General features: G+C 40.4%; 1 protein-coding gene across 1 annotated transcript in view; it reads left to right on the top strand.

Moving 5' to 3' along the window:
• Positions 1 to 14,399: 14,399 nt before the first annotated feature.
• The window catches only part of si:ch1073-396h14.1 (disintegrin and metalloproteinase domain-containing protein 10), a 63,736-nt gene continuing 56,456 nt past the window's right edge, over positions 14,400 to 21,679 (top strand). The window contains exons 1-4 of the mRNA XM_014148673.2: positions 14,400 to 14,581; positions 15,921 to 16,068; positions 16,193 to 16,311; positions 16,441 to 16,596. Coding sequence (XP_014004148.1) covers positions 14,422 to 14,581; positions 15,921 to 16,068; positions 16,193 to 16,311; positions 16,441 to 16,596 — 583 coding nt within the window. The 5' untranslated portion in view covers positions 14,400 to 14,421. The remainder of the gene's footprint in view (positions 14,582 to 15,920; positions 16,069 to 16,192; positions 16,312 to 16,440; positions 16,597 to 21,679) is intronic.

Genomic DNA, 21,679 nt, shown 5'->3' with positions numbered 1-21,679 from the left:
TTTTGACGTGTCTTTCTCATAGTAACGATAGAATGATTAACATTTACCTGTCAAACTTGATTAACAACAAAAGGATCATGGTAGATGTACAAATCCAATAGAATAGTGGGCTAACAATAGCTCAGGACTTCATGCAACCAGAAAAAGAGCAAGGACATAATCCTTGTGAAATGTGTTGTGTGGGCATTTCAGGTTGTTTGGGCCTTGCATTTAAAATCAGAAATTGTATAAGTGGGTAGGCTTTAGCCATAATTATGATTTTTGTGGCTGTGTGAACTAGTGATGACCTTTCTAAACGTGTGGTTGTCACTACAGCCAAAAAGTCAATTGTGGCTAAACCCTGCATAATTCTAAAAAGTTTCATTTAAAATCTGATTTTAATACTAAACTTAACCACTTTAACCTTATGCCTTACGTTGAATTAAGACAAAAGCACATTATTTTTTTTTTACAATTCAGCTCATTTTGCTGTTGTAATTAGTGACAACCTTTGAGTGTTGTAAACTTGCCTGGCAGCCCCAGTTCACGCCATGCATTCAAAATGACGGCTAAGACACAGTTGCTTGCAAATGGGATCCACCCAAAGTGCTTTCAAGTGGAGGATACAGGTACTTTTTTACAGTTAATCCTTAAATCTGGATTTTGAGTTTTAGGAACCATTTAGGTATAGTATAAAAACATTTTTTAATGGAAAATAGGTTTTTGACCTTACTGCTATTAGCCCAGCGTTTCCCAAACTTTCTCCTGGGGACCCCAAGGATGCATTTTTTTTTTTTACCCTAGCGCTACACAACTAATTAAAATAATCAAAGCTTGAGTTAATTATTTGAATTGGTGCTAGGGCAGAAACAAAAATATGCATCCATTTCGGTCCCCAGGACTGAGTAAGGGAAACCCTGTATTAGCCCATAGAACTGTTTTGAGTAACAGATTCGTTTGTGGAAATGTGAAATTAATGTTGGCGAATAACACAGATCTTTTAAAAGATAATACAAACAAGAAAACATGCGTTTTCTATTTTCTAACAAATCGATTGCACCAGCCAATCAGAATTTTGCTGGCCTCCTGCACCGCTCCCACTTCTGACCTGGCAAATTGATGGGAAGCCCCAGAATTTAACCCAGGGGGCCCTGCGACTGTCAGTCCAACTGACACAAACACACACCCCTTTAAGAAGCTCGAACCAAAGTCTGTGTAAGTGGCCGTTCAAGTGAGCATGCTTTTCCGCAAGAGACTAATGGCGCTGATCTATTGTTTCCCTCCCCGTTCTCTCCACCCGCCCCGAAGAGACAAAATTAGCCAGTAGAATGTCTCGCTTCTGGGGCAGCCCTCCACGGGGGTCAATAAGTAGACCAGCGTGACAGGAAAAAAATGAGGGAGGTCCAACTCATCCCAAACCATCTCAATTGGGTTGAGGTCAGGTGATTGTGGAGGCCAGGTCATCTGATGCAGCACTCCATCACTCTCCTTCTTGGTCAAATAGCCCTTACACAGCCTGGAGGAGTGTTGGGTCATTGTCCTGTTGAAAAACAAATGATAGTCCCACTAAGCGCAAACCAGATGGGATGGTGTATCGCTGCAGAATGCTGTGGTAGTCATGCTGGTTAAGTGTTCCTTGAATACTAAATAAATCACAGATGGTGTCACCAGCAAAGCACCATCACACCTCTTCCTCCATGCTTCACAGTGGTAACCACACATGCGGAGATCATCTGTTCACCTACTCTGCGTCTCACAAAGACACAGAGGTTGGAACCAAAAATCTCAAATTTGGACTCATCAGACCAAAGGACAAATGTCCACCGGTTTAATGTCCATTGCTCGTGTTTCTTGGCCCAAGCAAGTCTCTCTTCTTCTTGGTGTCCTTTAGTAGTGGTTTCTTTGCAACAATTCGACCATGAAGGCCTGATTCGCGCAGTCTCTGAACAGTTGATGTTGAGATGTGTCTGTTACTTGAACTCTGTGAGGTGCAATCTGAGGTGCAGTTAATTGACAATTTCTGAGGCTGGTAACTCTAATGAACTTATCCTCTGCAGCAAAGGTAACTCTGGATGTTCCTTTCCTGTGGGGATCCTCATGAGAGCCAGTTTCATCATGGCACTTGATGGTTTTTGCGACAGCGCTTGAAGAAACTTTCAAAGTTCTTGACATTTTCTGGATTGACTGACCTTAATGTCTTAAAGTAATGATGGACTGTCGTTTCTCTTTGCTTATTTGAACTGTTCTTGCCATAATATGGACTTAGTCTTTTACTAAATAGGGCTATCTTCTGTATACCACCACTACCATGTCACAACACAACTGATTGGCTCAAACGCATTAAGAAGGAAAGAAATTCCACAAATTCCTGTAGAACAAGGCACACCTGCATTCCAGGTGACTACCTCATGTAGCTGGCTGAGAGAATGCCAAGAGTGTGCAAAGCTGTCATCAAGGCAAAGGGTGGCTACTTTGAAGAATCTAAAACCTATTTTGATTTGTTTGACACTTTTTTGGTTACTACATGATTCCATATGTGTTATTTCATAGTTTTGATGTCTTCACTATTACTCTACAATGTATAAAATAGTAAAAATAAAGAAAAACCCTTGAATCAGTCGGTGTTTCCAAACTTTTGACAGGTACTGCATTTCATAGATGACATTCTCATACATAACATTTGTGTACAGAGACATAGATCTACATAGCAGGACTGAAAACGTAATTAAATGTCTAAAGATGTTATGAAGTCAAATCTACAGTCTATTGACACTGGTCTCTTAATTGGGTTGTTGTTTTGAACAAGGTGCATGTCTGTGTTGAATCACACCTCAGTCTAACATTTAGTCAAACTCAAACTACTAAATGGGGAAGCAATCTATGAATTCTATCTGCTCCCTCTCCTAAACCAGCACAAGCTTCCAAACTACAGTACTACCCGTTTACCTCAAATTATAAATTACATTCTGATATTGTTGAATGAATCTCACACAATTTAATTCCATGATTGGATATTTGATGGTCTATGATCGTGTTCTTTATTACAGCCTACTGCATTCAAGTGCAATGTTCGGCTAAAAATGAGAACATTTTGCAAAAGATGACAAGTTAAATTAATGTCATTGCCACATCTCTGGTCTGAGTTAAGAACACTGCAGACAAAGGGTGACTGCCTGTCTCTAATGAAATGTGCCCAACTAGAATCCTCAAGGGTGAAATGTTGCACAGAATGTGCCAGTCAATTCTGATGAAATAAGGTGAAAGCAGATAGCGGGATGGATAACCTTCGACCCGTACACTGTACTGTACAAATTGTGTTGCCTTGACCCTACATTTATCCTTTACCAAATTGCAATAATTATTCATATTTCTCCTTGGTGAACAATACAGAGATGCCAATACCCAAACAGATACCTACCAGAGAATACATTTTTGCTTACTTATGATTTTTTTTAAATTAGTGTTTTCATATCAATAACAAAACATCAGTACGTTTCAAAAGCGTGGAAGGAATTCTTCTTATTTCTACATTTTTTGAGCCCAATGCTTATTGTTCCTCTTCTGGAGTTCTCTGATAAGTTCCTCTCTATCCATTGCTCCCCCTCTTTGTGGGGTTTCTTCAGGACAATGGCTATTTCATTCAGAAAGAAGAATGGTAACAGCACCCTCAATGTCTACACGAGACAACTAGATTATGTATATGGCCACTGTTAAGAAACATGGCATGGTCTATACAAGTGGGAAAGTGTCCTTTAAAATGTAATTTTCATGTCAGGTTACTATCCAACCCTGTTAATGAAAGTTAACTCTGGTTTGTGTGGTGGCACATGTTGTCCAAATCGGCCAGGGCATGGCAGCCACCTGTATTGAGGAAGAGAGCAATTTTATTAATACTGCAGACTCATAAATTTAACAGAAAAATGGATGGAAATTATATAACTCCACCCTGACTACTTTAGGCCAAGTGAAAGGTAAATAAGGACTAGGGTTGCAAAGGAGGGTATATTACTGAAAACTTCTGAAGTTTTTACAAGGATTTTATGTAATCTATCACAAGACATCTAGTGGCCCTTTTGGGTACTTCAGATTATCACAGTCTAACAATCTCTGGCCCTCTGTGTGGCTTTATCACATGTAACATACAGGATATGAAATCATTGAATAATATGATTTTAAAATATAAAAAATAGAATGACAAAGCTGTCTTATCCTAAATATTAACCATTAATTTAGTGAATACCATTGGTGTTATGAAGGTTTCAACATGAAATATAATCTATATATTTGTTTTACAAACTTGCATTTATTTTTATATTTTAATATGTATTTGTTAATGTTTCGGCATCAAACTGGTGGCAGTTGTGAAAAAAGTCAATAGTTGGAAGAGTTGCAGAGTTAATTAAAAATAGATGCTTTTTCATTAATTAGGCTATTTTCTCTTGAACCATATGGTCTATCTACTAGAAACTCATGGACAATATAAATACAGATATAATAAATTAATACTATACATGAATCCATTTTTTTTAAGTTATTCAAGTATAAATGCCAAAAGTTACGATAGAATGCCATGGATTTTCTGTTAATGACCAAAATTATTGAAGATTACAGTAAATTACAGATGAATTTGCAACCCTATTCAGGACATAGGCCTACTGTATTAGATTTTTCTCAGACATATTTTTCTTACAACATTCTTGAGTTTTCTCAGACGTTAATCTTATCTTGTTTTATGGTATTATGACATCTGTAATAGGAATTGTGAGGGATATTGATAATAATAGTATATTGTAATTATTATTAGTCGTAGCTTCACCCAGCTGCAGATACCCTAGAACCTATACATGTCGGGTAACACAAGGACGTGTTTAGGCTTTTCTCCTCTAAGAAAAACATCTGCCATTCAAGGATTCATTATTTAACAAAACACAGAAAATTGAAATAGGTTAGAAATGTCATTTGTACTTTATTTTCTATCCCCAGAGGACTATCACATGCTGTTTCTAATATTAAGTAGCTAATCACGGACAGTTCCTAATCAGTAGGGATAGCCACTGAATGTTTACTTCAAACAACCCACCTAGAAGTCCTTGCCTATCCTCTTGTTTTGGGGTGCCTCTAGCATGAATGTCCTTGTGTCTGTTGAAGTGTTGGTGTCTTGGCTGCAGTGCTGCAACTGATGGCCCTTTCCCAAATACCATGCTTGCCTCAAAGAGGGTCTTCTGCACTCAATATACTTTCATTCCCCAAAGCTTGCAGCAGGGGGCGATGCAATACCACATTTGGATTCTAATTATTTTCCATTGCCATTACCCCCCAAGGTTACATCTAGAATTGATTGCACCTGAAGGTCTCACGGAGGATATGAATTTTCAAACGGATAATCTTCTCTGAGTGGTGGGAATGTGGGTCCATTGACACACATTATGTCTATCAGGCTTTCTCCCCTCTAGAACTGGGAGTAGTGAAACGATATGGGTCGTTCCATCAATTGGGTGGGTGCCTTTTTAAGTAGTGTAACTTGGTAGGAAGAAAAACTTGTTTTCACCTAATTTTAACATTCTGTCACAATGATCACGTTCAACTGAATATAAAATATATTTTCCTATCTCAAGAGGTGTTAAATAAAATAAAAAATGACTATAGTAAGTGCCTATTAAGTGCCAAGTAAAGTAACAGGGTTGACGATTTCATCTTAAGTCAGCCATAAATCCCCCAGGGGGAATGGAAGCTTGTTGTGTGCAACAGGGAGGGGCAATTGAATGCAAGCTTTTCTAGCCTATCTATGGGTAACAGGGTTCACGTGTTACGCTCGACCCACTCTGTTTTCCACCACAAAACACCAGAAATTTGCCTAAAAGAGTATAACCTGCTTTGACACTAGGGTTTGACTATAAGATTTTAAATGTTTCTTCTGAAAGAAAATATTTCAAAAGGAATAGTTTCACCATGTTCAAATTAAAGTTCAGTTCATATAACAGGGTTGACCTTAAAATGAGAGACAGGTTTTTTTTATTTTTCTTAAAATGAATCACCAATCACATTAAATAAATAATAATCGCCAGAAATGACTGTCAAAGCAACAAAATAACTAGGACTTTACACCTTCGAGAAATGTCTGGGTGATTTAAAATGAGTGAGTTAAAAGTGAGTTAAAATCTTCATAGTAGTTACAGAGGGTGTACAGAGGTACATTTCTGGCACTTTAGCAGTTCTTTAAAAAAAATCAGATTTATTGAATGTTCCATGCAGTGCTCTATATTAAAGGGCACTTCATTTAATATAACAGGAATTTAAAATGCTATATTTGTGCACAATTCTACTTAAAATATCAAAAGGACACAAAGGCACTCATTTCGTGGAACAACCCATATACCTTCACCTTTCCCAGTCTTTGAAGCATCTTGAAAATAGTTCACTATGCAGGGGTAGCAGCGTGCGGCACATGGGACATTGGTGGCCAGTCTAGAGTCTAACACGTTCCATTATTCTATAATTGCAGCCTGAATGGGCTTCAATGGACAGAAATGGGTCAAAATGTTGGCCCTTGGTTACTCTTGAGATCTCCTGCACTATTGACTTTCATACATGGACCCTAGACTGACATACAGAGCCTTCAGAAAGTACTCATACCCCATGACTTATTACACATTTTGTTGTTACAGCCTGAATTCAAAATGGATTACATTGATGTTCTCTCACCCATCTACACACAATACCCCATAATGAGAAAGTGAAAACATGTTTTTATAAATGTTTGCACATTTATTGAAAATGAAATACAGAAATATCTAATTTGCGTAAGTATTCACAACCCTTTGCTGTAACACTCCAAATTGAGCTCAGGTGCATCCAATTTCCTTTGATCATCCTTGAGATGTCACTAAAACTTCATTGGAGTACACCTGTGGCAAATTCAATAGTTTAGACATGATTTAGAAAGAAACATATCTGTATATATAAGGTGTCAGAGCAGAAACTATACAATGAAGTTCAAGGAACTGTCCGTAGATCTCCAAGATAGAATTGTGATGAGGCATTTATCTGGGCAAGGGTATAAAACAATTTCTAGAGTGTGGACATTTTCCAAAGCTCAGTGGTCTCTATCATTGGGAAATTGAAAAAAAAATGGAACGACCCAGACTCTGCTTAGAGCTGGTTGTCTGACCCAACTGCGCAAACTCTGACAAAACTAGAATGTTCCTTGTCTAAGATGGGAGAACCTGCTAGAAGGACAACAGTCTGTACAGCATTTTACAAATCTGGATTTGATGGGAGAGGGGCCAGACAGAAGCCAGTTCTTAAAAAAAAAGGCAGATGACAGCACGCCTGGAGTTTGCAGAAAGGCATGTGAAAGACAGAGCGTAAGGCAGATTTTTTTTCTCATGAAATTGCAAGAATGCAAAGTGTTATGTCCGGAGAAAACCAGGCACAGCTCATCGCCCGTCTAACACCATCCCTACCGTGAAGCATGGTGGTGGTGGCAGCATCATGCTATGAGGATGCTTTTCAGCGGCAGGGAGACCATTAAGGACAGAGGGAACAATGAATGGAGGCAAATACAGGCAAATACTTGATGAGAACCTGCTTCAGAGTGCAAATGACCTTAGACTGGGGGTGAAGATTTACGTTCCAACAGGACAATGACCCCAAGCATACAGCCAAAGCAACAGTGGAATGGCTTCATAACAAGAATGTGAAAGTCCTTGAGTGGCCCAGCCAAAGCCCAGACTAGAATCCTATTGGAAATCTGTGGAAAGACTTGAAGATTGCTGTTTACCGCCTCTCCCGATCTAACTTAATAGAACTTGAGAAAATCTACAAGGAATATTGGGAGAAAATTCCAAAAACCAGATGTGCAAAGCTGATACAGACATAACCAAATGTGTTACTACAAAGGATTGACTCAGGGGTGTTAATACTTACAGTACCAGTCAAAGGTTTTGATACACCTACTCATTCAAGGGTTTTTCTTTATTTTGACCATTTTCTACATTGTAGAATAATAGTGAAGACATCAAAACTATGAAATAACACATATGGAATCATGTAGTAACCAAAAAAGTGTTAAACAAATCAAAATATAATTTATATTTGAGATTCTTCAAAGTAGCCACCCTTTGCCTTGATGACAGCTTTGCACACTCTTTAAGTGTGCAAAGCTGGTTGAGAGAATGCCAAGAGTGTGTAAAGCTGTCATCAAGGCAAAGGGTGGCTACTTTGAAGAATCTCAAATATAAATTATGTTTTGATTTGTTTAACACTTTTTTGGTTACTACATGATCCCATATGTGTTATTTCATAGTTTTGATGTCTTCACTGGTATTCTACAATGTAGAAAATAGTAAAAATAAAGAAAAACCCTTGAATGAGTAGGTGTGTCAAAACTTTTGACTGTAACTGTATGTAAATGAAATATTAAATTTACATTTTCAATACATTTGCTAACATTTCTAAACATGTTTTCACTTTGTGATTATAGGGTATTATGTGTAAAACACAGCAAAATGAATAATTTCTGAATGCACTGTACATTAATAAGAATGGTTGTCTGTTGAGCTATGTCAGTGTCATGGGAACAACAGGCAATTTGTTGAACACATCACAGTGTGGACATTATTTGGTTTAAAGGCATGAAATCGATGGGCTTCTCTGTATTGAATCATTTTATGAAGTGGGTTGTGAACTAAAGGTGTTAATAGTTGGATTGGGTAAGTCTAAAGATGAAGGTGGTTTGATAATTCCCATAACCTACGAACCCAGGGAGATCCAAGTAATCCAGGGCATAGTCTTCACTAATCACTCCCGATCCTTTGTCTGGGTCTGAATACCGCTCATTTGCAGGGTCAAATGTCACATCTAATGTTGGTTTGAATTAGTTTCACTAGCAACCAAAAAGGCTCACAAAGTTTGTTTGAACCATTGATACCCGTGGTAAAAACATATTATTCCTATGGGATTAGAACTAAAGGCTGAGTGTGCAGGGAACAGAGGAGAGAAGAGAGCTCTATATCTTGGCTATTCCTAGGGCTGCCTATTAAAGACTCCATATCGGCCTAGCCAGTCATACATTTACAACTTTAGAGACCTCATGAAATGTTGATGTCACGTGTGGTTACCTGTGGGTGGGATGGGTGTGTGATGTCATATTTCACATCAGGCTGTTCAACCCTGGCCAATCGGTTTAAGGCAGGATGATTTGGGGGAGTCTGTCAGGGAGTGGAACAGCAGCAGGAGAGATAAAGGGTATCCCACGAATCAGGTTTGAGAAGTTAACTCAAACTTTGGTCAGTTCGGCGTTCAACACAGGATAACTGGTCATACGAATGTGGCTCACATTTTAGTCAGGTAAATTTCTATGGCAACGAATCCTTCAGAAGTAACCTGCTCCGTGACAGGCTAACTCAGGGCTAACTCTGTTTGTCTTGAATGAAGTGTCTATGACCTGAGTTGATGACCAATGAAATGGGATTCTCTCCCTCTCACAACAATTGCGACATCGTCCCCTTCATTTGAGGAACTGATTAAATATTTTATGAATCAAATGTTTTTTTTGGTGTAATTTTTTTTTTTAGATGTTAAAGACGGCATTAACGATAAGAAAAAAGAGCACTTCAAAAAGCCTATTTCACAACATAGCCTGTTGAATTTGCAAGATAACTTTTCCTTCATTTTGATTTCGGCACAATTTCAAATGTGGCACTGACTTGCCCATGGATTTATGTTTCAGTATTGTCTCAATTAAGAGTTTGTCGTTCGACTAGCCATGTGTGACTTACACACGCAGGCGGTCAAGCAATATCCGCTGTCCTAGTGCGGATGAAACCTAAGCTGGAATGTGAAACTAACTGAAGCTGGTTAGCTTTAGAAAGATCTAGCTTTCTTCGTATGATGCCCCTATAATATAGCCGTAAAGAGCAAAATATTTACCTGGAGGAGCCCACCTCTAGTCGTGACAGCCGTGTTTCTCTGGAGGTAAACCAGATCAGACAAGAAGTGGAATTGGGGTTTAGGTCTTCATTTCAGTGTCAGACACAGGACATTGTCTGGCTACTATTCTTACTGCATGATTAGTTCCTCTGTGTCCCTGGCATGAAAAGAGTTAATGTCATGTTTAGCAGTTGCTCTTCATCTATTACCATTTACAATAACTTATTCATTGTGATTTTTAGATCAGTTTGATTCTGTGTCCCCTCTAGGTACGTATATGCAGTGCTTGTCTTAGCACTCTTCCACCTCTCCTTTCATATTGAGGTAGTATGTGCATACCAGACCAGATGAAGTGCTGGTGTCTGGCTTGTGTCATCACAGTGTGGCCGGAGGAGATGCATTTCTCAGCTGTAGCCAGTTTGTCATGCAGCACTGCAGGGCCTACTGAACAACGTCCAAATGAAAACACATTACAGTAAAATATGATTTAAAGCAAATGTTACCCTGCTGTGTGTAATCTCTTATATAGGAACCTGGCTTTGACCCTTTATGACTGAGAGTGCACCATAGTTCTGTCCAGTCATTGGGTTGCCTTGTTCCGTTTAGGATGGGAATGTCTCCATTGAAGTTTCCTGAACTGAAAACTTTCACGTTTGTTAATTGAATGAGTGGATTTGCAAGTAAAAGGAGGTCTATGAAAACACCAGATGGTCTTTTTTTGTTCTAGTTTCGTGAAGAATCCCTCAACTGGTTGCATTTATTAGAACTAGTGACGTCCATGTGTGCATCCCAGAAATGGCACCCTATTCCTTGAGTGTACAAAACATTAGGAACATCTGCTCTTTCAATGACAGACTGACCAGTTGAATCCAGATGAAAGCTATGATTCCTTATTGATTGTCACTTGTTAAATCCACTTCAATCAGTGTAGATGAAGGGGAGGAGACAGGTTAAAGAAGGATTTTTAAGCCTTGAGACAACTAAAACATGGATTGTGTATGTGTGCCATTCAGAGGCTGAATGGACAAGACAAAACATGTAAGTGCCTTTGAACAGGGTATGGTAGTAGATGCCAGGCGCACCGGTTTGAGTGTGTCAGGAACTGCAATGCTCCTGGGTTTTTCACACTCAACTGTTTCCCGTGTGTATCAAGAATGATCCAACACCCAAAGGACATCCAGCCAACTTGACACAACTGTGGGAAGCATTGAAGTCAACATGGGCCAGAATCCCTGTGGAACGCTTTCGACACCTTGTAGAGTCCATGCCCTGACGAATTGAGTCTGTTCTGAGGGTAAAAGGGGGTGGTGTAACTTAAAATTACGAAGGTGTTCCTAATGTTTGGTATACTCAGTGTATCGCACTTGTAACGATGTACACTGAGAGTCGGGAAGCAAGTTCAGGGATTGAATACATTTAATAAATAAACGAACACAAGAAACATGACCAGCGCAGCAACATGATACAGAAACAGAAACAATGATGACTGGGGAAGAAATCAAAGGGAGTGACATACAGAAATTTGCAGTCGGAAGTTTACATACACCTTAGCCAAATATATTTAAACTCGGTTTTACACAATTCCTGACATTTAATTCTAGTAAAAATTCCCTGTCTTAGGCCAGTTAGGATCACCACTTTATTTTAAGAATGTGAAATGTGAGAATAATAGTAGAGAGAATGATTTATTTCAGCTTTTATTTCTTTCATCACATTCCCAGTGGGTCAGAAGTTTACATACACTCAATTTGAATTTGGTAGCATTGCCTTTAAATTGTTTAACTTGGGTCAAATGTTTCGGGTAGCCTTCCGCAAGCTTCCCATAATAATTTGGGTGAATTTTGGCCCATTCCTCCTGACAGAGCTGGTGTAACTTAGTCAGGTTTGTAGGCCTCCTTGCTCGCACACACTTTTTCAGTTCTGCCCACACATTTTCTAGATAATTGAGGTCAGGGCTTTGAGATGGCCAGTCCAATACCTTGACTTTGTTGTCCTTAAGCCATTTTGCCACAGCTTTGGAAGTATGCTTGGGGTCATTGTTCATTTGGAAGACCCTTTTATTTTACATTTTTTGTACCTTTATTTAACTAGGCAAGTCAGTTAAGAACAAATTCTTATTTTCAATGACGGCCTAGGAACGGTGGGTTAACTGCCTTGTTCAGGGGCAGAACGGCAGATTTTTACCTTGTCAGCTTGGGGATTCGATCTTGCAACCTTCAGGTTACTAGTCCAACGCTCTAAACACTAGGCTACCTGCCGACCAAGCTTTAACTTCCTGACTGATGTCTTGAGATGTTGCTTCAATATATCCACATAATTTCCCTTCCTCATGATGCCATCTCTTTTGTGACTTGCACCAGTCCCTCCTGCAGCAAAGCACCCCCACAACATGATGCTGCCACCCTAGTGCTTCACGGTTGGGATGGTGCTCTTCGGCTTGCAAGCCTCCCCCTTTTTCCTCCAAACATAACGATGGTCTTTAGGGCTAAACAGTTCTATTTTTGTTTCATCAGACCAGAGGAAATTTCTCCAAAAAGTATGATCTTTGTCCCCATGTGCAGTTGCAAACCATAGTCTGGCTTTTTTATGGCGGTTTTGGAGCAGTGGCTTCTTCCTTGCTGAGCGGCCTTTCAGGTTTTGTCGATATAGGACTCGTTTTACTTTGGATATAGATACTTTTGTACCTGTTTCGTCCAGTATTTTCACAAGGTTACTTACTGTTGTTCTGGGATTGATTTGCACTTTTAGCGTCAAAGTACGTTCCTCTCTAGGAGACAGAACGCGTCTCCTTCCTGAGCGGTATGACGGCTGTGTCCTCCCAAGGTGTTTATTGTTGCATACTATTGTTTGTACAGATGAACGTGGTACCTTCAGGCGTTTGGAAATTGCTCCCAAGGATGAACCAGACTTGTGAAGGTCTACAATTTTCTTGGCTGGCTGATTTCTTTTGATTTTCCCATGATGTCAAGCAAAGAGGCACTGAGTTTGAAGGTAGGCCTTGAAATACATCCACAGGTACACCTGCAATTGACTGAAATTATGTCATTTAGCCTATCAGAAGCTTCTAAAGACATGACATTTTCCGGAATTTTTCAAGCTGTTTAAAGGCACAGTCAATTTAGTGTATGTGTCACGTTCTGACCTGTAAAGGTGTTCTTTTTTAGTGTTTAGTTTGGTCAGGACGTGGCAGGGGGTATTTGTTTTATGTGGTTCAGGGTGGTTGTGTGTATTTGTCCATGTAGAGAGGGGTATTTGATTTATTAGTCCAGTTTTGTTATTGTTCTATGTTAGTTTATTTCTATGTTTTGTCTAGTCATTTGTATTTCTATGTTTAGTTAATTGGTGTTGGGGCCTTCAGTTGGAGGCAGCTGTCTATCGTTGCCTCTGATTGAAGGTCCTATAATTAGGGGTGTGTGTGTATTGTGGATTGTGGGTAGTTGTATTCTGTTTTGTGTTCTTCACCTGACAGAACTGTTAGTGTCGTTTTCGTAATTGTATACGTGTTTTTTGTTTCACCTTCTTCAGTATTAAAAACATGAGTATACACTTCCCTGTTGCGTCTTGGTCCTACACACACGACAGCCGTTACAGTATGTAAACTTCTGACCCACTGGAATTGTGATACAGTGAAATAATCTGTCTGTAAACAATTGTTGGAAAAATGGCTTGTGTCATGCACAAAGTAGATGTCCTAACTGACTTGCCAAAACTATAGTTTGTTAACAAGAAATTTGTGGACTGGTTGAAAAATGAGTTTTAATAACTCCAACCTAAGTGTATGTAAACTTCCGACTTCAACTGTATTAAGGGCAGGTAATCAAGGAGGTGATGGAGTCCAGGTGAGTGTCATTATGCAGAGATGTGCATAACGCTGGTGACAAGTGTGCGCCATAACGAGCAGCCTGGTGACCTAGAGGCCAGAGAGGGAGCACACGTGACAGCACTGCTTTTAACTTATGGGTTTTTACTTCCCTTTATATAAGTCTGATGACACTCTTTCAATCAGAATATCTTGACTTTTGTTCCATATTGCTCCCCAAAATATAACACATTGTCTATTATAAAACATTCTCCAAATAGATCTAATTTGTGAGGGAAGTATGCCTATAGGCTAATCAGGCTGTCACTGTCTCCAAGGGGAGTTTCCAGCTAACATTATCTAATACAACTAGCCTAAATAAAGATAATGGTAACTTCCCACCCCAATTCGTGTTAGGGTGACTGTACCAACCACAATTGACTTAATGACCCCTATCATTACCTCTATGAAACAGTAACACCATTGTTGTGAAACCACTGTTACCTAATACATATTCGTCTTCACTAATTATATTTAAATAATACATAATAATTTGGTGGGTGCTTATATTTGTCCTATTTCACACATGTACAAGTGTGTGTTAATGCGCATGTGTGAATTGGAAATGTGTTTTTTTGCATATATTTTAAAGGACTCCCTAACAGTATAACAAGTCTGAATTTGCCTTGGACTCTGTGTGTTCCTATCTTCCAATGGTAAGTCCTGGCATGAGCAGCTATCTAGTCACATTCCACAGTGAGGAGACCACAGGTAAGCAGCGAGAGAGAGAGAAAGGAAGCACAGAAGACATCATGAATATACTCAAATACTGCCTTCTGATGTTGCTTATCTTCTCGGGCGGACCCAATGCAGGTAGAATGGCTTTTATTTCCTGTGTGACACTTGACACGTTGTTAGGTTATTTTTGAGGTGTGACAAGTCACGCGATGCAGGAGGGGGATCTAACGCCGTTGTTCACATTCGGTGGCCTACCCTTAGCTTGGAACTATCAGATAAGACAGGGGATCTGCCTGAGCTTGTCCTCTGTGTAATGCAATGGCCAACAAACACATAGGACTACATTGCTACAAAGGCCTCCATGTCTTGTTGATGCTGTGTTTTGTTTGATTAGATATGATATGAGATATTCTCTATGGAAGCTTTGTGTGAGTGTTATATGGACAGTGTGTGTAAGCCCTTGACCATCTGATTGGCATGTTTTTTGACAAAAGAGAAAACAATGTAGCACGATAATGGGGAAGTTGATGTCATGTTGAAATTATGTCACTTTTATCTGCTGTCCATAGGCCTACTAGAAAGAGGGAAATGCCTGATATTTATAACACAGTCTAAATCTACCTGAATGGCAAAGTTGAAATGGATGAGAAATGTTCATAATGCCTGCCTCTACACAAAGGAAGCCTCAGTTCCGTGTATCACTTCCTGACAGTAGGTCATTTATCTATAGACATTGTTTGTTTTGCCCCTCTCAAATGTTGTTATATTATCAAATAAATCACATTTTTATTTGTCACATGCGCCAAATACAACAGGTGTGAAATGCTTAATTACGAGATCTTAACCAACAATGCAGAGTTTTAAAAACGTACGAAAAATGTGCTAAAAAAACTAAAGGGAAAAACAGTAACACAATAAAATAACAATAACGAGGCTACATACAAGGTGTAGCGGTACCAAGTCAATGTGGAGGGGTACGAGTTAGTCAAGGTAATTGAGGCAACATGTACATGTAGGTAGCGTTAAAGTGACTATGCATAGATAATAAACAGAGAGTAGCAGCAGTGTATGTGAAGAGTGTGAATGAATGTGAATGTATGTATGTATGTGTGTGTGTGTGTGTGTGTGTGTGTGTGTGTGTGTGTGGCGTCAATATGCATGTGTGGGCGTGTGTGTTTTGAGTGTAAGGTTAGTCCAGTGATTGTACATCGAGTCAGTGCAAAACATAGTAATTGATAAGAATAAAATAAGGTGGTCAATGTAAATAGTCTGTGTAGCCATTTGATGAACTGTTCAGCAGTCTTATGGCTTGGGGGTAGAAGCTGTTAAGAAGTCTTTTATGCATTGTTTGTGCAGTTATCTGGAAAATGTTTTTTATTACGTCACAAAGCAGGTTAACACAGTTCTCACATCAGACAAGATAAAGCCACTGTATCTAAACTTTCCTGTGTCATTTCTATGTCAACTTCTCTAGGAGCTCTGAATGGTATTAGCCCGTTCATAAGGCATTACGAAGGCTTGTCTTATGATCGTGAGGCCTTACACAGGAGACACCGGCGCGCCAAACGAGAGACCCAGCCTCAGGACCAGACACTGCAGCTGGACTTCAGAGCTTTTCTCAGGTACTGGACACAAGCCCAGGAGCTGCTGTTTCATGGCCTTTCCGATTGAGTATATAACTGTCAACACTTCTTTCAATGTTTGCTTCACTCTTTGTGCTTTGTGTCACACGATTGTTTACTTTAGGAACTTCCGGTTGCGTTTGAGGCGAGACACGACGGGATTCACAGAGCCTTTTGAAGTCTTCTCTGAAAATACATCAAGTACAGCAGACCTCTCCCATCTATATTCTGGAGAACTTGAAGGTATATGACACTTCAGGGATTCGTGGCTTTATAATCCAACATATTGTAGCCTGCCTCCCCTCAATCTGCCTATCAGTCTCTCTCCACCCTCCATCTCTCACTAACTCCCACCTGTCTGTCTCTCATCAGATGAGAAGGGATCTTTCTGTCACGGCTCAGTCATCCAGGGCCAGTTTGAGGGTTCTGTCCTCACAGCCAATGGGACGTATTACATAGAGCCCGTCCACAGATACACCAGCCAGCCCACACAACACCACTCCATCATCTACCATGAGGACGACATGGGTAAGAGAGGACTGTTGAACATCTAATGAATGTTTTTCTCAAGTGTATATTAAAACGGTCCAATGCAGCCATTTTTATCTCAATATCAAATCATCTCTGTGTAAAAATTAAGTACCTTACTGTGATTGTTTTCAAATAAAGCAGTCAAATCGGAGAGATATGTAACCCAAAAACTAGCCGTTATTGGCAGTGAGGTTTGGAACGCTCTTTGTTATTGGTCTATTAACCTGGTGATGTCGCCAGGCAGGCCAAAACTCCACCCATGCAAAACAAGCTGAAATTTCAGGTGATCTTTCCAAACAGCTCTTACACTAAAATGGCATTATCACCATTTTCACAACTTACACAGTATAATTCCAACCTCATAGTGTGGACATGTATAAAACACAGGAAAATCAGTTTGACTGCACTGGGCCTTTAATGGCTATATTGCTTCCCCAAAATGATAATGGTCTATTTCAAACGATTCTCAAAATATCTCTCCTATTGCATCACGTGTGTATCCACCCTTCCTCATTTTTAGAATAAAGTAATGAATATAAACTTATAATCAGACCATGAAGTCATCTATCAAAGCTTAGGATGACATACAGTGCATTCGGAAAATTTTCAAACCACTTCACTTTTTCCACATTTTGTTACGTTACAGCCTTATTTTAATATTGATTAAATAGTTTTTTCCCCTCATCAATCTACACACAATACCCCATAATGGCAGAGCAAAAACTGTTTTTTAGAACTTGGAAAGTGAACCCATCCCTGAGGACCTGTGGGCTCTGGAGCAGGTTTTCATCAAGGATCTCTCTGTACTTTGCTCTGTTCATCTTTCCCTCGATCCTGACTAGTCTCCCAGTCCCTGCCGCTGATGCTGCCACCACCGTGCTTCGCCATAGGGATGGTGCCAGGTTTCCTCCAGACGTGAAACTTGGTATTCAGGCCGAAGAGTTCAATCTTGGTTTCATCAGACAAGAGAATCTTGTTTCTCATGTTTTAGGTGCCCTTTTGGCAAAATCCAAGTGGGCTGTCATGTGCCTTTTACTGAGGAGTGGCTTCAGTCTGTCCACTCTACCATAAAGGCCTGATTGGTCGAGTGCTGCAGAGATGGTTGTACTTCTGGAAGGTTCTCCCAACAGAGGAACTCTGGAGCTCTGTCAGTGACCGTCCGGTTGTTGGTCACCTCCCTGACCAAGGCCCTTCTCCCCAGATTGCTCAGTTTGGCCAGGCGGCCAGCTCTGGGAAGAGTCTTGTTGGTTCCAAACTTCTTCCATTTAAGAATGATGGAGGCCACTGTGTTCTTTGGGACCTTCAATGCTGCAGACCCTTCCCTAGATCTGTGCCTCGACACAATCCTGTCTCGGAGCTTTATGGACAATTCCTTCGACCTCATGGCTTGGTTTTTTTCTCTGACATGCACTGTCAACTGTGGGACCTTATATAGACAGCTGTGTGCCTTTCCAAATCATGTCCAATCAATTGAATTTACCACAGGTGGACTCCAAGTTGTAGAAACATCTCAAGGATGGCCAATGGAAACAGGATGCACCTGAGCTCAATTTCGAGTCTCATAGCAAAGTGTCTGAATAATTTATTTGTAATACATTTGCAAACATGACTAAAAACCTGTTTTCCCTTTGTCATTATAGGATATTGTGTGTAGATTGATGAGGGAAAAAAAGATTTAATCCATTATAGAATAAGGCTGTAACAAAATGTGGAAAAAGGGAGGGGGTCTGAATACTTTTCGAATGCACTGTATTTTATGACATCATGTTCAGATGAAATGGACTGATGGTCAATGCCATGGCCTGATGCCTCCCTACTCCTTAACACACAAGACCAGGCCAGATCAGCAGAGAGGATCCTGCTCCAGGGCCAGACTAATGACTGTCAATGGTTCCCTAACTTTCCTTTTAGCCTAACCCAGTCTAAAGCCTTAAACCAGTAGGCTGTAAGCCGGGGTTACAGTGGGTCAGTGATACAGTCAATCCCTGTGCTATTTAGAGCAGAAAGGGTTAACGGGTTAACAGCAGAGTCCTCTTATGGAGCTCTGGGGGGGGGGGAGGTGGAGACTCACTCAGAGCTCCAGCCAAAGAGAAAAAAACCCTGAGCTGGTGTGAGGAAGGAGGAGGAGGAGTGTCAGGTGACCTGGTATCCTCCCAGGGCTGTGAACCCTTGGAGCCGGTTCCCATAGCGATATTATATTAGGACCCCATCTGAGAGGTTTGGCCAGGTGGCACTCATTGGATAGCTGTCATCCCGTGTGTGTGTGTGTGTGTCAGTTAGATTAATTCCAGGAAAGAGGTGGAACAATATTACGCACACAAAGCCAAGACCCCCTGCTTGTACTGGAGTCTTCTCAAGGTTTTTGTCTCCCCCTCCCCTAAAATAGCCAAAAGCCAAACTGTAGATTTTAGAGGTTTGCTGATGCTGTACTTTTATACACTTGCCAATATACTTGCCAATATACAGTATAAGCAGGAAGTTATATGGTATGTGATATTTCATTGAAACACAATGTAACTGATGGAGACAGATAGAGTGTTATATCAGTAGGAGAGAGTGGGGTAAGTTGAGCCAAAAGGGTAACTTGAGCCACCTTTGTTTCTAGTAAACCATACACACAATTAATCATTTGACCAAATATTTAGGAAGAGGTCTTCATTTCATTGAGTCTGAGAAGGAAGAAACCACATGGAGAAAGTGTTAGCAAGTTAGGTAAAATAATCTGATTTTCATCAAGTCAAATGATTTTGTTGTGTAGAGGTTTCATGATGCTTGTATGTAAAACCAAAGTAGATCATTTTAGTTCTATACATAAGTTGGGGTCTCTATAAGCTTCGATATGAGGTCCAATATGAGGTCCTAAACTAGCAGGAAAGTGCATCCGTGTACCTTTGTGGACTAATATAGTCAAAATGTTTGCCTTGGGGTAAGTTGAGCCATGGCCATGGGATAAATTGAGCCAATGGTTGAGCCAATGGCAAGTTGAGCAAATTGAAGTGTTTTCTTCGCAGGCCTAATGCAAAGCATTATCGCTGGGATATGTAACAATAGGGCCTGGCCTAAGTTAAAATTGTTCTAAAAAAGTACAAAGTGCGTGTTAGGTGTTAAGTCTGTGATAAAATATGCTTAAAATTATTAAAAGACCAAAATCGATTGTGATTGTGTTGCATTGTGTTTGGGAACTAAAGGTAGACATGGTTTAAAAAGGTAGTGGTAGTTTTTCATTAAGTACAGACATTTGTAGGCAGCTTAATTTACCCTGTCCCGCAGCTCAACTTACCCCACACTTGGGTTAGGGTTAGCCCTTACCCCTTTTTTTGAAAAGCGCTGTTTTCAAAACTGTAATGTTTACATGATATTTGATTATTTCCAGGGATACACAACATCCTGAAATATACTGTATGTACATATCTTTGTTAGAAATAATACTATATTTCGCTTCACAGAGTGATGCTGAATGTAAAAAATGACTCAACTTACCCCACTCTCCCCTTCAACTTGTGTGAGTGGGCCAGAGGTAATGTGGCCATTTTGTACTACAGTAACTGCCTGTGGGTGACATCTGAATTTGAGGTTGGATAAGGATGAAGGTCTCCTGGTCCCCAGACATGGGACGGCCCAGGTTTGTTTGTAAATAGGCCTTTAGAAACCCATCCCTCCTGACAGACAGACAAACAGACAAACTGAAGGCCAAGCTCATCACAAGCTAATAAAGAAGACACTATGGAGGAAGTTTTACCACCCATCCATGGAGTCATAAAGCATTGAGATTATCTCCAGTGGCTTGGATTAGAGTAGCCTTTTGAAACGTGTGTGTGTGTGTGTGTGTGTGTGTGTGTGTGTGTGTGTGTGTGTGTGTGTGTGTGTGTGTGTGTGTGTGTGTGTGTGTGTGTGTGTGTGTGTGTGTGTGTGTGTGTGTGTGTGTGTGTGTGGTGTGTGGTGTGTGTGTGTGTGTGTGTGTGCGTCTGCCTGCCTGCCTGCGCGTACGTGGGTGTATGAGTGCAGTGAGGAGATAGAGAGGTGGGGGCAGGCTAGTACTGACAAGTCCCCATGCTGTATGGAGTGCTGAAAGAGGAGAAGCAGACAACCCAAAGTTAAAAAATACCAGAGAAAGGAGTGTCCGAGTGTGCCTGTTTGTGAGCGCTCTGTGGTCACCCCTGGTCATGTGACCGCTCTTTTGAAGTCACACCACCGTGGTGTGAGAGAAGGGTAACTATCGAGCATTTCCCATACTCTCTGGGGCTCTGTCATTCACCCTGCTGGCGCTCCTTCCGCTCTGGGTGTGATTAGTTAAGAGGTTCACTCAACCCACACCCTGCAAGCAAGCAGATGACAAAGTCTTTAGTTCTGATTGTAAGTGAATAAGCACACAAAAACAACAGTGAGGAAGAATACGTACTCCAGATGTGTGAAAGCATTTTTGTTTTAAGATCTAATCGAAACATGGGCAGTCCTCAAACAGTGCTTTCAACGTTGTTCACCTTGTGTGTTGTAAAGGGACAGTCCTCTAGTTGAATTGCATCCGGCCTCAGACTGAATTCAGTCCCTTCAAGGAATTTTGCATGAAGAATCCGTGTTGGGAAATACCCAGAGACCACATTTCAGGTCTTGACCCCCCCCCCCCAGTGTTATCTCCCGGCCATGCTTAATGACATGATTTGTAGCCCACCATGGAAGGATGTCTCAGGCAGACTACTTTTACAAAATTACTCTGTGATAATGATAGAACCTTTCCATCAGCACATTCAGGGGATGTGGCCAAGTTCTCCTATAACAGTGGTTCCTGTATAGTCCTGTACCTCTTCAAACATCCAACCTCCAGCTGCGTACCCCCTCAGGGTCAGCGCACTCTCAAATGTTGTTTTTTGGCATCATTGTAAGCCTGCTACACACACTATATGATACATTTATTAAACATAAGAATGAATGTGAGTTTTTGTCACAACCCGGCTCGTGGGAAGTGATAAAGAGCTCTTATAGGACCAGGGCACAAATAATAATATAATAATAATCAATCTTTGTTCATCAAAAATTGTGAATAACTCCCCACAGGTTAATGAGAAGGTGTGCTTGAAAGGAT

Source organism: Salmo salar, chromosome ssa16 (genome assembly GCF_905237065.1).
Source record: "Salmo salar chromosome ssa16, Ssal_v3.1, whole genome shotgun sequence".
Taxonomy (NCBI): domain Eukaryota; kingdom Metazoa; phylum Chordata; class Actinopteri; order Salmoniformes; family Salmonidae; genus Salmo; species Salmo salar.
Note: the sequence above shows the minus strand (reverse complement) of the source record. Positions and strands in the feature narration are given on the sequence as shown.